This window comes from Cantharellus anzutake (assembly GCF_015039405.1).
Source record: "Cantharellus anzutake strain C23 chromosome Unknown EI90scaffold_11, whole genome shotgun sequence".
NCBI lineage: Eukaryota > Fungi > Basidiomycota > Agaricomycetes > Cantharellales > Hydnaceae > Cantharellus > Cantharellus anzutake.
Window position 1 is genome coordinate 1,384,882 of NW_024066961.1, and position 14,711 is coordinate 1,399,592.

At 49.2% G+C, this 14,711-nt stretch overlaps 4 protein-coding genes across 4 annotated transcripts; 1 reads left to right on the forward strand and 3 right to left on the reverse strand.

Annotated features, from left to right (window-relative positions):
- Window positions 1-636: 636 nt before the first annotated feature.
- Window positions 637-1,463, forward strand: EI90DRAFT_198209 (uncharacterized protein). The gene is made up of 2 exons (XM_039052397.1): window positions 637-924; window positions 981-1,463. The coding sequence occupies exons 1-2, from the start codon at window positions 765-767 to the stop codon at window positions 1,235-1,237; spliced, it is 417 nt and encodes a 138-aa protein (XP_038919419.1). The 5' UTR covers window positions 637-764; the 3' UTR covers window positions 1,238-1,463.
- On the reverse strand, window positions 968-5,639 carry EI90DRAFT_199830 (uncharacterized protein). The gene is made up of 5 exons (XM_039052419.1): window positions 5,080-5,639; window positions 4,878-5,023; window positions 4,670-4,820; window positions 3,017-4,612; window positions 968-2,958 (listed from the first exon to the last, which is right to left on the reverse strand). Exons 1-5 carry the CDS (start codon window positions 5,227-5,229, stop codon window positions 1,435-1,437), a joined length of 3,567 nt encoding a protein of 1,188 aa, XP_038919420.1. The 5' UTR covers window positions 5,230-5,639; the 3' UTR covers window positions 968-1,434.
- Window positions 5,640-7,414: 1,775 nt separating this feature from the next.
- Window positions 7,415-7,932, reverse strand: EI90DRAFT_3014299 (uncharacterized protein; the record flags this gene model as incomplete). The annotated part of the gene is made up of 4 exons (XM_039056764.1): window positions 7,415-7,481; window positions 7,580-7,601; window positions 7,652-7,673; window positions 7,738-7,932. The coding sequence occupies 4 exons, from the start codon at window positions 7,930-7,932 to the stop codon at window positions 7,415-7,417; spliced, it is 306 nt and encodes a 101-aa protein (XP_038919421.1).
- Window positions 7,933-9,417: 1,485 nt separating this feature from the next.
- Window positions 9,418-14,607, reverse strand: EI90DRAFT_198655 (uncharacterized protein). Its single transcript, XM_039052403.1, has 5 exons — window positions 13,981-14,607; window positions 13,780-13,925; window positions 13,571-13,721; window positions 11,956-13,518; window positions 9,418-11,898 (listed from the first exon to the last, which is right to left on the reverse strand). Exons 1-5 carry the CDS (start codon window positions 14,128-14,130, stop codon window positions 9,547-9,549), a joined length of 4,362 nt encoding a protein of 1,453 aa, XP_038919422.1. The 5' UTR covers window positions 14,131-14,607; the 3' UTR covers window positions 9,418-9,546.
- Between the last annotated feature and the right edge of the window lie 104 nt (window positions 14,608-14,711).

Consider the following 14,711-nt stretch of genomic DNA (forward strand, 5'->3'; position numbering starts at 1 on the left):
TTATTTCTTACTCGAAGAGTGATCGGCTGATCAACCGATCAAGGTCGAATTCCCGCACTCACTTGTCAAACAGTCCGCCCTTCTGCGTCCTGGAGTCAGAAAGGAATGGAGTCGGAAGTCACTGATTAGTATCACATCCTCGGGACGATGCTATTACATAAGGAAGAAAATGCCAAGCTTGCCGAGTTGTTGACTTCCGGATTCGGGAATCGGCGGTGCGCTCTCCAGATCGGTGCTCATTAGAAACTGCACCGCATTCTTCATTGCTTGTAAACCTCGCGAAAGTAGCATGAGAATCAACTCATATATTCCAAATCGACCCCGGACAGGTTCCTCGATAATGAGTCCTGACAAGCATCTCGCTCAGGCTGATAATTATCAGACTCCCGAGTCATCTCTCACACTAATGATCGGTCAAGGCAGCTCCACAATTAAAACTTTCATATAGCTGCAATCCTTCCGTGCGCAGCCCACGTACTGGACGGTTTTCGGCTCCAGCCATCCGCTGGCTGAGACGGCGTGTTTTTCCACAAAGTTGAGTTCCCTAGCTCTGAGCCAGCTCCGCCCATCTTATGCCCTTCCTCCGTGCCAAGACGTCCCTTTTCCTTCCCAAACATGCATTCATGACTCCGATGAAATCCTGGATGGCCGTTCTTGGATGAAGTAGTTCCAGAAAATGTGATGGTAAACGCAATCTCGCCTAGACTTTTGGTTGTTGACATATGAAGTGGACAAGAATGGTAGCAATATAGGCTCCTGCCACAATGCCCCACGTCACGACTAGGCAATGGAGCAATGGAATTCTCTGTACATACTTGTTGACCCTGACAATATTCTCTTTCGCGGCAGGACAAGTGCTTGCCAACTTGGCTCTCCCAATTCCGCTCAACGGAGTGAATGATTGTCAGCTTTCTGGCCGATCAAGTATGTTTCTGTATGTCTCGGGGAGGAGTGATGGGGATATAACGATGGTGAAGCAGAGTTCAGCCTTGTGGACCGGCCCTATTCAAGCTGGGTGATTGTCCCAGACACGCCGCGTGATATACATATCGCTCCAGACGCTTACATGGGGTTGACGACATGCTCGCTTCTTGCGTCTTCCAAGACATGTATGGATGTGGTGCATGGGCGACACAGGAATATGGTAGTTAAGATCTGTGTGCATAAGCATCAGAGTATTGGGAATGAAGCTAGTGATAGTATAATATTGGCTCCTGACCCGCAGCCCTACGCATAAAAACAGGTGGAGTCTGCATTACTAAGGCTACGCCAAAAACACACGATGGCGGGTGAGTAACACGCCGCGAACAACAAATAGCAATAGAATCTTCAACGATTACGAAAGTTGGCATTCATGGTGGCTTTTGCATGAGCTGGTGAGGCTGCAGAATGATCGTGTTGAACCCGGAGTGGATGATATCAGATAAATGACAACTACTGGCATAGGAGTCTGAGCCTTTCTTCATTGACAAGGAGCGCCTCAGAATGACGTCCAAGGTTGTCAAGAGATATTACAAGATTCTCGAGCGCTTCAACTAAATCCGGGGTGTACAATGCCGGATGGGTGGCAACTAGCTCGCGCCAGAGCTTCACGCTTTCTTCATTCGCGAGGAGTGCCTCAGAATGTCGTCCAAGGTTGGTGAGCGATACATCTAGATTCCCAAGCGCTCCAGCCAAATCCGGGGTGTATGATGTTGGATGGGTGGCAACTAGCTCGCGCCAGAGTTGCACACTTTCTTCGATCACCATGAGCGCCTCGGAATGGCGTCCAACTTTGTCGAGTGATACTGTAGAATTCTGGAGCGCTCCAGCCAAATTTGGGGTGTATGATGTTGGATGGGTGGCAACTAGCTCGCGCCAGAGTTGCACACTTTCTTCGATCACCATGAGCGCCTCGGAATGGCGTCCAACTTTGTCGAGTGATACTGTAAGATTCCGGAGCGCTCCAGCCAAATTTGGGGTGTATGATGTTGGATGGGTGGCAACTAGCTCGCGCCAGAGTTGCACACTTTCTTTGATCACTGTGAGCGCCTCGGAATGGTGTCCAACTTTGTTGAGTGATACTTCAAGATTCTGGAGTGCTCCAGCCAAATCTGGGGTGTATGATGTTGGATGGGTGGCAACTAGCTCACGCCAGAGTTGCACACTTTCTTCGATCACAGTGAGTGCCTCAGAATGGCGTCCAATCTTGTCAAGTGATACAAAAAGATTCCTGAGTGCTCGAGCCAAATCCGGGGTGTATGATGTTGGATGGGTGGCAACTAGCTCGCGGCAGAGTTGCACACTTTCTTCGATCACCATGAGTGCCTCGGAATGGCGTCCAACTTTGTTGAGTGATACTTTAAGATGCCGGAGCGCTCGAGCCAAATCCGGGATGTATGATGTTGGATGAGTGACAACTAGCTCCCGCCAGAGTTGCACACTTTCTTCAATCACTGTGAGCGCTTCGGAATGGCGTCCAACTTTGTTGAGTGATACTTCAAGATTCCGGAGCGCTCGAGCCAAATTCGGGGTGTATGATGTTGGATGGGTGGCAAATAGCTCGCGCCAGAGTTGCACACTTTCTTCGATCACTGTGAGTGCCTCCGAATGGCATGCAACTTCGTGGAGTGATACAGAAAGATTCCGGAGCGCTTGAGCCAAATCTGGGATGTATGATATTAGATGGGTGGCAACGAGCTCACGGCAGAGTTGCACACTTTCTTCAATCACCGTGAGTGCCTCGGAATGGCATCCAAGGTGGGTGAGTGATGCAGCTAGATCCCCAAGTGCTCGAGCCAGATCCGGGGTGTAGGACTCTGAGTCCGTAGACACAAGGCAATGGCACAGTGCAACTGAATCACTTGCCAACTCATATGCCTCCTGCAATCTTAAAAAGAACGCAAGATTTTTCCTCATATTGAGAAATACTTTGACCAACTTGTGAATGACTTCTTTGGAGACCGAATCAATGTTCAACTGAATGGAACATGAGACTGAACAAGAGCCTCAAACGATCGCTACTGATGATTCGTACCTTGGCCCATTCAGGGAATGATGATATACTAATGTACCCTTCCGTCCTCACACAGACTTCCACCCAGCACGATATCTGCTCATTGAGAAATATGTGAATCGGCCCATTGGGTGCCTCCAGTGGCTCCTGAAATTGGCTGAGATGATGCACGAAATGCCGACATGCATAATGGACATGTTCGGACAGCGCCTCTTGAGGAATGGGTGGCAGCTTGGTTTTTTCGGATAAGTCTTTGATTAGCCCTAAATCCTTCATAGTTGAAAGTTCTTTATTCAAGATCTTGATGCAGCGCAGGGCCACTCTACTGTTCTCCCTCCTCGCATCCACTCCAAATCGACCAAGTATGGGTGATTGTGGATCAACACGGTCCATGAGAAAGTCACGAAAGGATTGGTGCAGAATACGAATTGGCTTGCCAGGATCCCTTATTCCTGAGACGAGAGGTGAAAGTTGAGCTAATGTATATCGGACGTCCGACTCCAGCAGTGGTGAGAGGATAGCATCCCAGGCCGCAACAGACAGTGGCTTCTGTGCAATTAGAATTGCTCCCATCACGATCGGGTAGTCATGCGCGAAATCATCATCCTTCCAGTTACACTTCTCCAAAATACTCGCATACAGCCTATCCATCATTTCCTCAGCGGATGCCTTTGATCGGTTGAGATCTTCATCCAGCAGGTTCTTCAGCATCTTCACAGCATCACTACCGCTGACCTTCATGTAATCAAAGACAGTACTGATCCAAATGAACAAGCCACCCGCCCGCTCCCGTATGCTTTGGACTAATGTATCTTCTTCCCCGATTCCATCTTCCAAACCAGGATGCACATCCTTCAGTTCGTGTAGTTGTGATCGGACGTAGATAGAACAGTCATGCAGGTTAGCATCGTCCGAAAGATCGATGGTGAGGCGATCAATAGGGTAATTAGGTGATAGGAAACGATCAACGAGGTCAAATTGTCTCGAAGTGAGAAAGAATTTGATGTTAGGTGGTAGTTTTGGGACTGCCTTCCGAAGTATATCGGCAAGACGTGGGAATGACTTTGTGTCGCACTCGTCTAACGCATCAATGATAATCACAATGGGACGGTCAGACGAAGATGTCCTGAGATGGAGAGGTTCAGCCACTAGTTTCTCGAATTGTGTCGGGAACGAGGCAGTCGAGAGGGCTGGGTCCTTCTGAAGAGCGGATATGAGGGAGACACGGTATGCAGCGTCATTGGTTGCCAGAGATCGAGCCATGCCGCTGAACAGATGGTCCGGCCGCGACTGCTCGCCTGCTTTGAAAAAGAAGCTTGAAGATGATATGTCTTCGCTTTTACACTCCTCAGCGATTGAGAGCGCAACAGATGTCTTTCCGGCACCGGCCACGGCCGTCAGCAGTAATACACGATTCCCGCCACCCCCCGTGGTACGACACCACGTCATAATACGCTCGATCAGATCAATCCTAGTGTCAGGCAGGCACGGGTGAGTTGAATCGTGATGGGGGACAATGGGATATTTGAGTTCATTCAGAACTGAGGAATCTTCTACTCCACGTGTTAACCGATCTTGATTGTTTGCCATTGCACCAACCGTCAAATTTGTCTGCAGCTACGTGGTTTCGATGAGATCAGAACAGAAACATTATCAGGGATCAAACGGAATTACCTGGAACATTGCCAAGGCTTCGCAAAAATCTTTCTTCAAATCATCGATCCTACTGGGGTTCTTCATATGAGAGAAGAAGTTGCGGATACCAGATTGCCCTTTCATCTTTCCACGCAATCGACCAATTTCAATTCGAATGCGCTCCAGCGCCCTACAAAGTACCTACGTTATAGGATGGTTTGGCCTGCATAGAGCAGATACTACTTACTCGCTCAGCTTCTTGACGCCTTCCACCCACGGCTTAGGCTCTTCGTTAGATCCATCATACGAATCGACGGCCGTAACCACATCGACCATGGCGTCCCCGATATATCTTCCAAAACGCTCCCATTCTTCCTTATTTCCCCTGAACTTCTGCACAATGCGGATTGTCAACTTCCTTTCCAGGATCGGTATAAATTGTTACTAACTTTGATTTCTGTGAGGATGAAGAGTGTGGCACCGGTGGCGGCCTGTAGAGGAGGGAACACGCCCGATGCAGTATCGACGGCGGTGAGAACCGGAATTGCAACATCGCCTCCCACGGCGAGGAGATGATTGACCCTCTGCTTCAGCGACATGGTCAATAATGGGTGGATGGAAGGGTGGGGATGAAAGATCAGACACGCAACGGGTGATGACACTCAAGTAGAGGCTGCGCAGCCATGAGATCGCCGCAAGGCGCAATTCATCCCATTGGCGCACTTATGGAAAGTCTTGCGGCAGATTCCATCCTATTGAGAAATCGATCCTAGCTGCTTGCACCCATCTATCTTGGTCCTGTTCTAGGTTCGCTACGGGAGATTTGATGCAAAGTTCGGCAACAGGAACGAACATTCCAGGAAGGCCAACGCCAGGCACACATGGGCTGTTGCATATTCGCAAAATGTATGGTGATGCGCTCCGCAAGTAACAAGGAGGTAGCGGAATGGGAGGGTTTAGCATTACCACCGCAGCTAAGGACCTTGCCGTGTCACTGTGGCCCGGGCGAAGCAAGTAAGTGGAACGTTTAACAATGGTGCCTGACATAAATTTGAATTAATGCTTGTTCTCCGATAAGTGTAGACCTCAAGTGACATAAAACACCTGAATTTGAACATACCTCTAGAGGTTGAACCTATGGGTTCACCATGGAACGACGATGACAGTACGGTAAGACGACCCCTATACAGGCAGCAAACCAATCCCTACAGCGATAATAAGCCCTTCGCCCGGGTCAGACAAATAGGAGGGATTCGGCTGCACATTACCCGGTGATCCAGCTCCGTCAAACCCGTAAAAGCCCCCATGAAAATGGTATTATGTAATGAGTCCGATTCGTCATCATGATCGTATGCAACAAGCCGAATCTCTCACTTTACAAATACAACCATCAACCATGCCGTAGTCTAACCTAAGAGGCGTGGAGTCGGAGCCGTGAAGATATGTACATGCACACAGGCAAAGCACTCTCGATCTCAGGGCAATACCGTTCCTGCGAATACTGTGCTGGTGAGGCTAGGGTCCCTGTTCTTACACAGTACAAGCACGGATGTGACAATGAGATGTGCGTGGAGACCGAATTTGAGGTCCTACACAACACAGATATGGCTGCCGCCAAATGCCTGGACCAATAGACCTCGTGTTAACCTCAGGCCCCACCGATATAACCAAATGAAAATAGCAGTCTCGTCCCATTCGTATCATTATTATTTCCACTGGGCGGGTGGTCGGCTCAAGAATTATAAATTAGTGTTCGTCTGCTCCTTTCCGGCCCCATTTCACATTCCGGGTCACCCCACCATTCTGTCTTATCGGTGCCTACAAAGCCGATGGCATATATGGCGGCGTCCAAAATGGGGGGTTACAACATGTTCAGCATGGATGCCATTCTTCATCAGCAGCTCCTCTCGAACTTCCTCGACGCGTGCATGGTATGCTGGAGGAGCAAGGCACTCATCGGTTGCACCATCTCTACACCACCACTTGAAGTCCTGACGCTAAATGTGAACAGCAATGAACTGCGCAAGGAGAGTGGACTAAGTTCCTTAAGCAAACAATATCCTCACAGGTGGTGTCATCCCCTTCTGACGAACCAACTAACCTCCGGATGTACCTCCTATTAAGGGCTTGTTGGAGTGTGCGTGTTGCGCAATGTTTCACCATCCAGAACTCCAATCGACACCAAACATGCTCTTCGGAAACCCCAATCCCGCATAGAAAATACAATCCATGTAGACGAGGTGCTGTAAATGTGAAGAAAAAGTTCACGAACGTTCAGGATGCTAATGAACCAATCTCGTCTAGGAATAATTCATGTTTTTGGTGTCTCGATGCGGTAGGCTTCTCGTTCATTTATGACCCTGTGAATACGCAAAACCTCAACAGCATTTCCAATAGTCGTCGCACTGCCTGGAGCTTGATGTACGCACTGGATACAGCAGATATTCTGGGAGGCCCGAATGAAGACCACGGAGGGGTGACACTAGTATAAAGGGGATCTAATCGTTGCAGATTTAAACGTGGCGGCAATGCCCTCGAGTGTGTGCTCTGGACACCAATGAACACGACTTCCGTGACGCTTGGTTGTTGCTCGGTTGCGCCTCGTTTCCTTATTTCGGGCATGAACATTAAGAGTTGGAGATATCGGTATGACCAACAACCTATAATGTCGATGTGTTCTGGCTATAGCGCCTCCACTTCCAACCAGTTTAGCATAGGCCACCTCAGTGAGGCGCTGAAGGGGCAACATTGAAGACTTGATTGAAACATTTCTTCTCTCAAGTTTCAACGTGATGCGAAAAAGATGGCTAGATTCGTCTTGTCCGTGGGCGGTAGAAATTGGATAGGAGGACTGTATGGGGGTATACATAGGTTATAAAATCCAAAATCGTTAGCTGATAACGGCAAGATTAGTATCACTGAAGGACTACGTAATAGTTTGCGACTTACTGAACCCAGCGCTGCCCCATGTCTGCAAGAGTTGGTCAGCAAATAATCCGTTCTTCCTTCAGTCCGACCTACATTTCGTCAGGCCAGAAATTTTCTGAGAAAGAAAAGGGAAGTTGAAATTCAAGCACACCTCGCGCCTAAGTTGGGTTCGTGCTTACCGCAGAAGGAGAGCATCGGATGAGGGAAAACGGTAAGATTTTATCTAAAGAACGGTTCCTCGCCGAATTGGTCGTGCGGGTGGGAGCATTGCCCCGTGTCTTTTGCTGCGCGAGCCGCCTTTTAGGTGATGGAGGGAGGAGCGCGGCGATGGGACTTGGGATTTGCAGAAGGCAATGGCCCTGTGGTGATGACATTATAGATATGGCACTTCGCACTTGACGTGATGTGGAAGAAGGAGAGGATTGTGGCCTCCTTGAGGCAATTATATCTTACTTGAAAAGTGATCGGCCGATCAACTGAAGTCGAATTCCCGCACTCACCTGTCAAATAGCCTGCCTTTCTGCGTCGTGGAGTCAGAAATACGGAATACAGAAAGGTATGGAGTCGGGTGTACTAATCAATATTAGTATCACTTCTTCGGGGTTGGGTTTCAGACGAAATTGTGGCGCGAGTGAATATATAGTCTCAGCGGGTAGAAGACAGCAAGCCAATCCTTGCAGCGGTGATGGATCCGGCTCCGTGACCCGTCGCACCCATTTGAAATGGTCTTATGTAAGTACTGAGTCCGACAAGCGTCTCGCTGATAATTATTAGCCTCCTGAGTCTTCTCGCACACTGATGATCGATCACGACAGGGCAAGAGTGTCTCACCATTACATAAAACATTCACATTGCCTCAATCCCTCCACAGCGCACGTACTGGACGACCTTCGACTCCAGCGTTTCGTGACTCCGATGAAATCCTTTCTTGGATGAGGAAAATGTGATGGTTGTAGATCGGAGGCGTAATCTCGCCTAGAATTTTGGTTCTTGATGAACTGATGTTTGCTTAACCCGCTTAGTACAGTCCGTCTTTGGAGTTGATAGATGGCTAACAATGACATTACATTTGAGGTCGCACAAGACGAGGCTCGCCCCGCAAATTTCACACGACCTCTGGACCGATGCTTGTCCAATCCTTAACTGTGGAAACGCCGCGCGGACACATCTGCAGACATGCGGAGCCTTCCCAGGGCGACAGCGTCATCGCGAAAACCCTATCGGTTGAGTGAGGCTAGAGTGTTCTCGCAGCGGAAGGTAGGTACAAGAACAGATGTGACAATAAGATGTGCATGATGGAAATCGAGACCGAAATCGGGTATGAAGTTGACATGCAAGAATGGTAGCTATAGGGACTACTGCATGCCTCACATCACGACTACGCAATGCAATTCTGAACATATTTGTTGCATGGCCCTGACAATCCCTTCCGCAGCAGGACAAGTGCTTGCCAACTCGGCTCTCAATGCGGCGAACGATTGTCGGTTTTCTGGCCGATCAAGTGTGTTTCTGTATGTCTCAGGGAGGAGTACATGGTGGGGATATGACGATGGTGGACCTGTATTCAAGCTTGGACGATTGTCCCGAACACGCCTCATCATATTGCTCTGGGCGCTTGCATGGAGGTGATGATATGCTCGCTTCTTGCATCTTCCAAGACATGTATGGATGCAGTGCATGGGCAAGTGGAACGCAGGAATATGATAGTTGAGACTTGTGAACATAAGCATCAGAGTATTGGGAATGAGGCTAGCGATAGTATTCCTGACCGACACAATGCATCCACACAACGCCTAAGGCACGAAAACGGACGGGGTCCGCAGTGCCAAGGCTACACCAAACACACACGATGGTGAATGAGTAAGACACAGCGAACGACAATAGCAACGGAATCTTGAATGAAAGTTAGTGCCTCGGCATTATGACGGCTTTGCACGAGCTGGTGAGGCTACAGAATGAACTCAGAGTGGATGATATCAGATAGAGAACTACTGGCGCAGGAGTCTGAGCCCTTCTTCATTTACAAGGAGCGCCTCGGAATGGCGTCCGAGATTGTCAAGTGATATTTCAAGATTCCTGAGCGCTTGAGCCAAACCCGGGGTGTAGGATGTCGGTTGGAAGGCAACTAGCCCACGCCAGAGCTTCACACTTTCTTCATTCACAAGGAGTGCCTCAGAATGTCGTCCAAGGTTAGTGAGCGATACATCTAGACTCCCAAGCGCTACAGCCAAATCTGGGGTGAATGATGTCGGATGGGTGGCAACCAGCTCACGCCAGAGCTGCACACTTTCTTCGATCACCGTGAGCGCCTCGGAATGGCGTCCAACTTTGTCGAGTGATCCTTTAAGAGTCTGGAGCACTCGAGCCAAATCGGGGGTGTATGATGTTGAATGGGTGGCAACGAGCTTCCGCCAGAGTTGCACACTTTCTTCGATCACCGTAAGTGCCTCGGAATGGCGTCCAACTTTATTAAGTGATACATTAAGATTCTGGAGTGCTCCAGCCAAATCCAGAGTGTATGATGTTGGATGGGTGGTAACTAGCTCACGGCAGAGTTTCACGCTCTCTTCAATCACCATGAGCGCCTCGGAATGGCGTCCAATTTTGTTGAGTGATACATTAAGATTCTGGAGCGCTCCAGCCAAATCCGGAGTGTATGCTGTCGGATGGGTGGCCACTAGCCCACGCCAAAGTTGCACACTTTCTTCAATCATCATGAGCGCCTCAGAATGGCATCCAACTTTGCAGAGTGATACAAAAAGATTGCGGAGTGATCGAGCCAAATCCGGGGTGTATGATGTTGGATGGGTGGCAACTAGCTCGCGGCAGAGTTTCACGCATTCAATGATCACCGTGAGCGCCTCAGAATGGCGTCCAACTTTGTCAAGTGATACAAAAAGATTGAGGAGCGATCGAGCCAAATCCGGGGTGTATGATGTTGGATGGGTGGCAACTAGCCCACGGCAGAGTTTCACGCTTTCTTCAATCACCATGAGCGCCTCGGAATGGCGTCCAACTTTGTCAAGTGATACTTTAAGATTCCGGAGTGCTCCAGCCAAATCCGGGGTGTATGATGTTGGATGGGCGGCAACTAGCTTGCGCCAGAGTTTCACACTTTCTTCAATCACCGTGAGTGCCTCAGAATGGCGTCCAACTTTGTCGAGTGATACCTTAAGACTCCAGAGCGCTTGAGCCAAATCCACGGTGTATGATGTTGGATGGATAGCAACTAGCTCACGCCAGAGTTTCATGCTCTCTTTGATCACCATGAGTGCCTCGGAATGGCGTCCAGCTTTGTCAAGTGATACAAAAAGATTCTGGAGTGCTCGAGCCAAATCAGGGGTGTATGATGCTGGATGGGTGGCAACTAGCTCATGCCAGAGTTGCACACTTTCTTCAATCGCTGTGAGTGCCTCAGAGTGATGCCCAACTTTGTCAAGTGATGCAAAAAGATTCCGCAGTGCTCGGGCCAAACCCGGGGTGTATGATGTTGAATGGGTGGCAACTAGCTCACGCCAGAGTCGCACACTTTCTTCAACCACCATGAGCGCCTCGGAATGGTGTCCAACTGTGTCAAGTGATATTTGAAGATTCAGGAGCGCTCCAGCCAAATCCGGGGTGTATGATGTTGGATGGGTGGCAACTAGCTCACGACAGAGTTGCACACTTTCTTTGATCACCATGAGTGCCTCAGAATGGCGTCCAACTTTGTCAAGTGATACAAAAAGATTCCGGAGCGCTTGAGCCAAATCCAGGGTATGTGATGTTGGATGGGTGGCAACTAGCTCGCGCCAGAGTTGTACACTTTCTTGAATCACCATGAGTGCCTTGGAATGGTGTCCATCCCTGTCAAGTGATACAAAAAGATTGCGGAGCGCTCGAGCCAAATCTGGAATGTATGATGTTGGATGGGTGGCAACTAGCTCACGCCAAAGCTGCACACTTTCTTTGATCACCATGAGAGCCTTGGAATGGCATCCAACTTTGTCAAGTGATACAAAAAGATTCCGGAGTGCTCGAGCCAAATCCGGGGTGTATGGTGTTGGGTGGGTGGTGACTAGCTCACGCCAGAATTTCACACTTTCTTCAATCACCATGAGGGCCTCGGAATGGCGTCCGACTTTGTCAAGTGATACAAAAAGATTCCGAAGCGCTCGAGCGAGATCCGGGGTGTAGGATTCTGAGTCCGTCGACACAAGGCAACGGCACAGTGCAACGGAATCACTTGCCATCTCACATGCCTCCTGCAATCTTAAAAAGAACGCAAGATTCCCCCCCACATTGTCAAAGACATTGGCCAACATGTGAATGACTTCTTTGGAGGTCCGATCAACATTCAACTGAAGAGACGTGAGACTGAGCAAGGGCCTCAAATGATCGCTACTGATGATTCATACCTTGGCCCATTCAGGGAATGATGATAGACTAACGTACCCTTCCGTCCTCACACAGACTTCCACCCAGCGCAATATCTGCTCATTGAGAAATACGTGAATAGGCCCATTGGGTGCCTCCAGTGGCTCCTGAAATTGGTTGAGATGATGCACGAAATGCCGACATGCGTAATGGACGTGTTCGGGCAGCGCCTCTTGAGGAATGGGTGGCAGTTTAGCTTTTTCGGATAAGTCCATAATCAGCCCTAAATCTTTCATAGTCGAAAGTTCTTTATTCATGATTTTGATGCAGCACAAGGCCACTCTGTCGTTCTCCCTCCTCGCATCCACTCTAAATCGACCAAGTATGGGTGATTGTGGATCGACTCGGTCCGTGAGAAAGTCACGAAAAGATTGGTGCAGAATACGAATTGGCTTGCCAGGATCCCTTACTCCTGAGACGAGAGGTGTAAGTTGAGCTAATGTATATTGGATGTCCGACTCAAGCAGCGGTGAGAGAATGGCGTCCCAGGCTGCAACAGACAGTGGCTTCTGGGCGATTAGAATTGCTCCCATCACGATTGGATAGTCATGCACGAAATCGTTGTCCTTCCAGTTACACTTCTCCAAAATACTCGCATACAGGCTATCCATCTTTTCCTCGGCAGAAGCCTTTGATCGGCTGGGGTCATCATCGAGCAATTTCTTTAGCATCTTCGTGGCATTTCCACCGGTGACCTTCATGTAGCCAAACACAGTACTGATCCAAATGAACAAGCCGCCTGCTCGCTCTAATATACATTGGACCAATTCAACTTCCTCTCCTATTCCGACTTTCAAATCATCATGCACAGCCTTCAGTTCACGCAGTTGCGATCGGATGTAGGCAGTACAGTCATGCATGTTAGTATCGTCCGAAAGATTGATAGTGAGGCGATTGATGGGGTCATTAAGCGATAGAAAACGGTCAACAAGGTCGAAGTGCCTGGAAGTGACGAAGAATTTGATGTTGGGCGGTAGTTTTAGAACATCTTTTCGAAGTATGTTGGCAAGAAGTGGGAACGCCTCTGTGTCGCACTCATCTAACGCATCAATGATGATCACCATAGGACGATCAGACGAGGATGTCCTGAGACGGAGAGGTTCAGCCACTAATTTCTCGAATTGCGTCGCGAATGGGGCAGTCGAGAGGGCTGGGTCCTCCTGAAGAGTCGATATGAGGGAGGCACGGTATGCAGCGTCGTGGGTTGCCAGAGATCGAGCCACGCCGCTGAACAGATGATCCGGCCGCGACTGCTCGCCTGCTTTGAAAAAGAAGCTTGATGACGATATCTTTTCTCGTTTACACTCCGCTGCGATTGAGAGCACAACAGACGTTTTGCCTGCACCGGCTACAGCGGTCAGCAGTAATACACGATTCTTGCTATCCTCCATGGTACGACACCATGCCATAATACGCTCGATCAGATCAATCCTAGTGTCTGGCAGGCACGGGTGAGTGGAATCGTGATGGGGGACAATGGGATATTTAAGTTCATTCAGAACTTGATTGTTTGCTATCGCACCAACCATCAAGTCTGACTCCAGCTACGATAATGAGATCAGAACAGAAACATAACCGGGGATCAAACGGAACTACCTGGAACATTGCCAAGGCCTCGCCAAAATCTTTCTTTAAATCATCGAGCCTACTGGGATTCTTCATATGGGAGAAGAAGTTGCGGATACCAGGCTGTCTTTCCATCTTCCCACCCAATCGACAGACTTCAATTTGAATGCGCTCCAGCGCCCTACAAATTACTCATGTTATACAACCGGAGTGGCTTGCATAGAGCAGATACTACTTACTCGCTTAGCTTCTTGATGCTTTCAACCCACGACTTGGGCTTTTCATTAGATTCATCATAAGAAGTGATGGCTGCAACCACATTGACCATGGCGTCCCCGATATATTTTCCAAAACGCTCCAATTCTCTCTTATTTCCCCTGAATTTCTACACAGTCCAGATTGTCAAGTTCCGTTCCGGATCGATATAAATTACTACTAACTTTGATTTCAGTGAGGATGAGGAGTGCGGCATTGGTGGCGGCCTGTAGGGGAGGGAACACGCCCGACGCAGTATTGACGGCAGTGAGGACTGGAATTGCAACATCGCCTCCCATGGCGTGGAGATTATTGACCCTCTGCTTCAGCGACATGGTCAATAATGGAACGATGGGGAGAAAAGGTCGGTCGTGCAGTGGGTGGTGACACTCAAGTAGACGCTGCGCAGTTCACAGCCGTGCAAGGTGCAATTCATCCTTATGGAAAGTCTTGCGGCATATTCCATCCTCAACCGACTGAGAAGTCGCACCTGCCAACTAGCTTAGTTCTGCTCTGGGTTCGTTACGGGAGATTTGATGCAAAAGGAACAAAAATTCTTCGATCTTGCAGGAAGGCCAGCGCACATGGACTGTTGCATGTTCGCAAAACGTAGGGTGATGCGCCCCAGACGGGAGGATTTGGCATTGCCACCGCAGCTCACGACCTTGGTGTGCCACTGGACCCAGACGAAGCAGGTAAGTAGTTTAATAATGGTGCCCTGACACAAGCGGGCGAATTTGGATGTTTATTCTCCGATCAGTGTGGATCTCGAGTTGTACATAAATCCCCTGAATTTGAACACACCTCCAGAGGCTGAACCTCGCTACCGAAAATTTTGTCTATGGGCTCACCAGGGAACGACGACCCCTACAGGCAGCAAACCAATCCCTACAGCGATGATGGGTCCTTCACCCGA

Bases quoted from the DNA above. Each gene is read 5' to 3' on its own strand.
- EI90DRAFT_198209 (XM_039052397.1), top strand. From the start codon at position 765: ATGCCCCACGTCACGACTAGGCAATGGAGCAATGGAATTCTCTGTACA. The intron at 925-980 runs GTATGTTTCTGT...ATGGTGAAGCAG, and splicing joins TCAGCTTTCTGGCCGATCAA to AGTTCAGCCTTGTGGACCGG.
- EI90DRAFT_199830 (XM_039052419.1), bottom strand. From the start codon at position 5,229: ATGTCGCTGAAGCAGAGGGTCAATCATCTCCTCGCCGTGGGAGGCGAT. The intron at 4,821-4,877 runs GTAAGTAGTATC...GGTACTTTGTAG, and splicing joins GGCGTCAAGAAGCTGAGCGA to GGCGCTGGAGCGCATTCGAA. The intron at 4,613-4,669 runs GTAATTCCGTTT...GAAACCACGTAG, and splicing joins AAGCCTTGGCAATGTTCCAG to CTGCAGACAAATTTGACGGT.
- EI90DRAFT_198655 (XM_039052403.1), bottom strand. From the start codon at position 14,130: ATGTCGCTGAAGCAGAGGGTCAATAATCTCCACGCCATGGGAGGCGAT. The intron at 13,926-13,980 runs GTTAGTAGTAAT...TGGACTGTGTAG, and splicing joins TCATCCTCACTGAAATCAAA to AAATTCAGGGGAAATAAGAG. The intron at 13,722-13,779 runs GTAAGTAGTATC...AGTAATTTGTAG, and splicing joins AGCATCAAGAAGCTAAGCGA to GGCGCTGGAGCGCATTCAAA.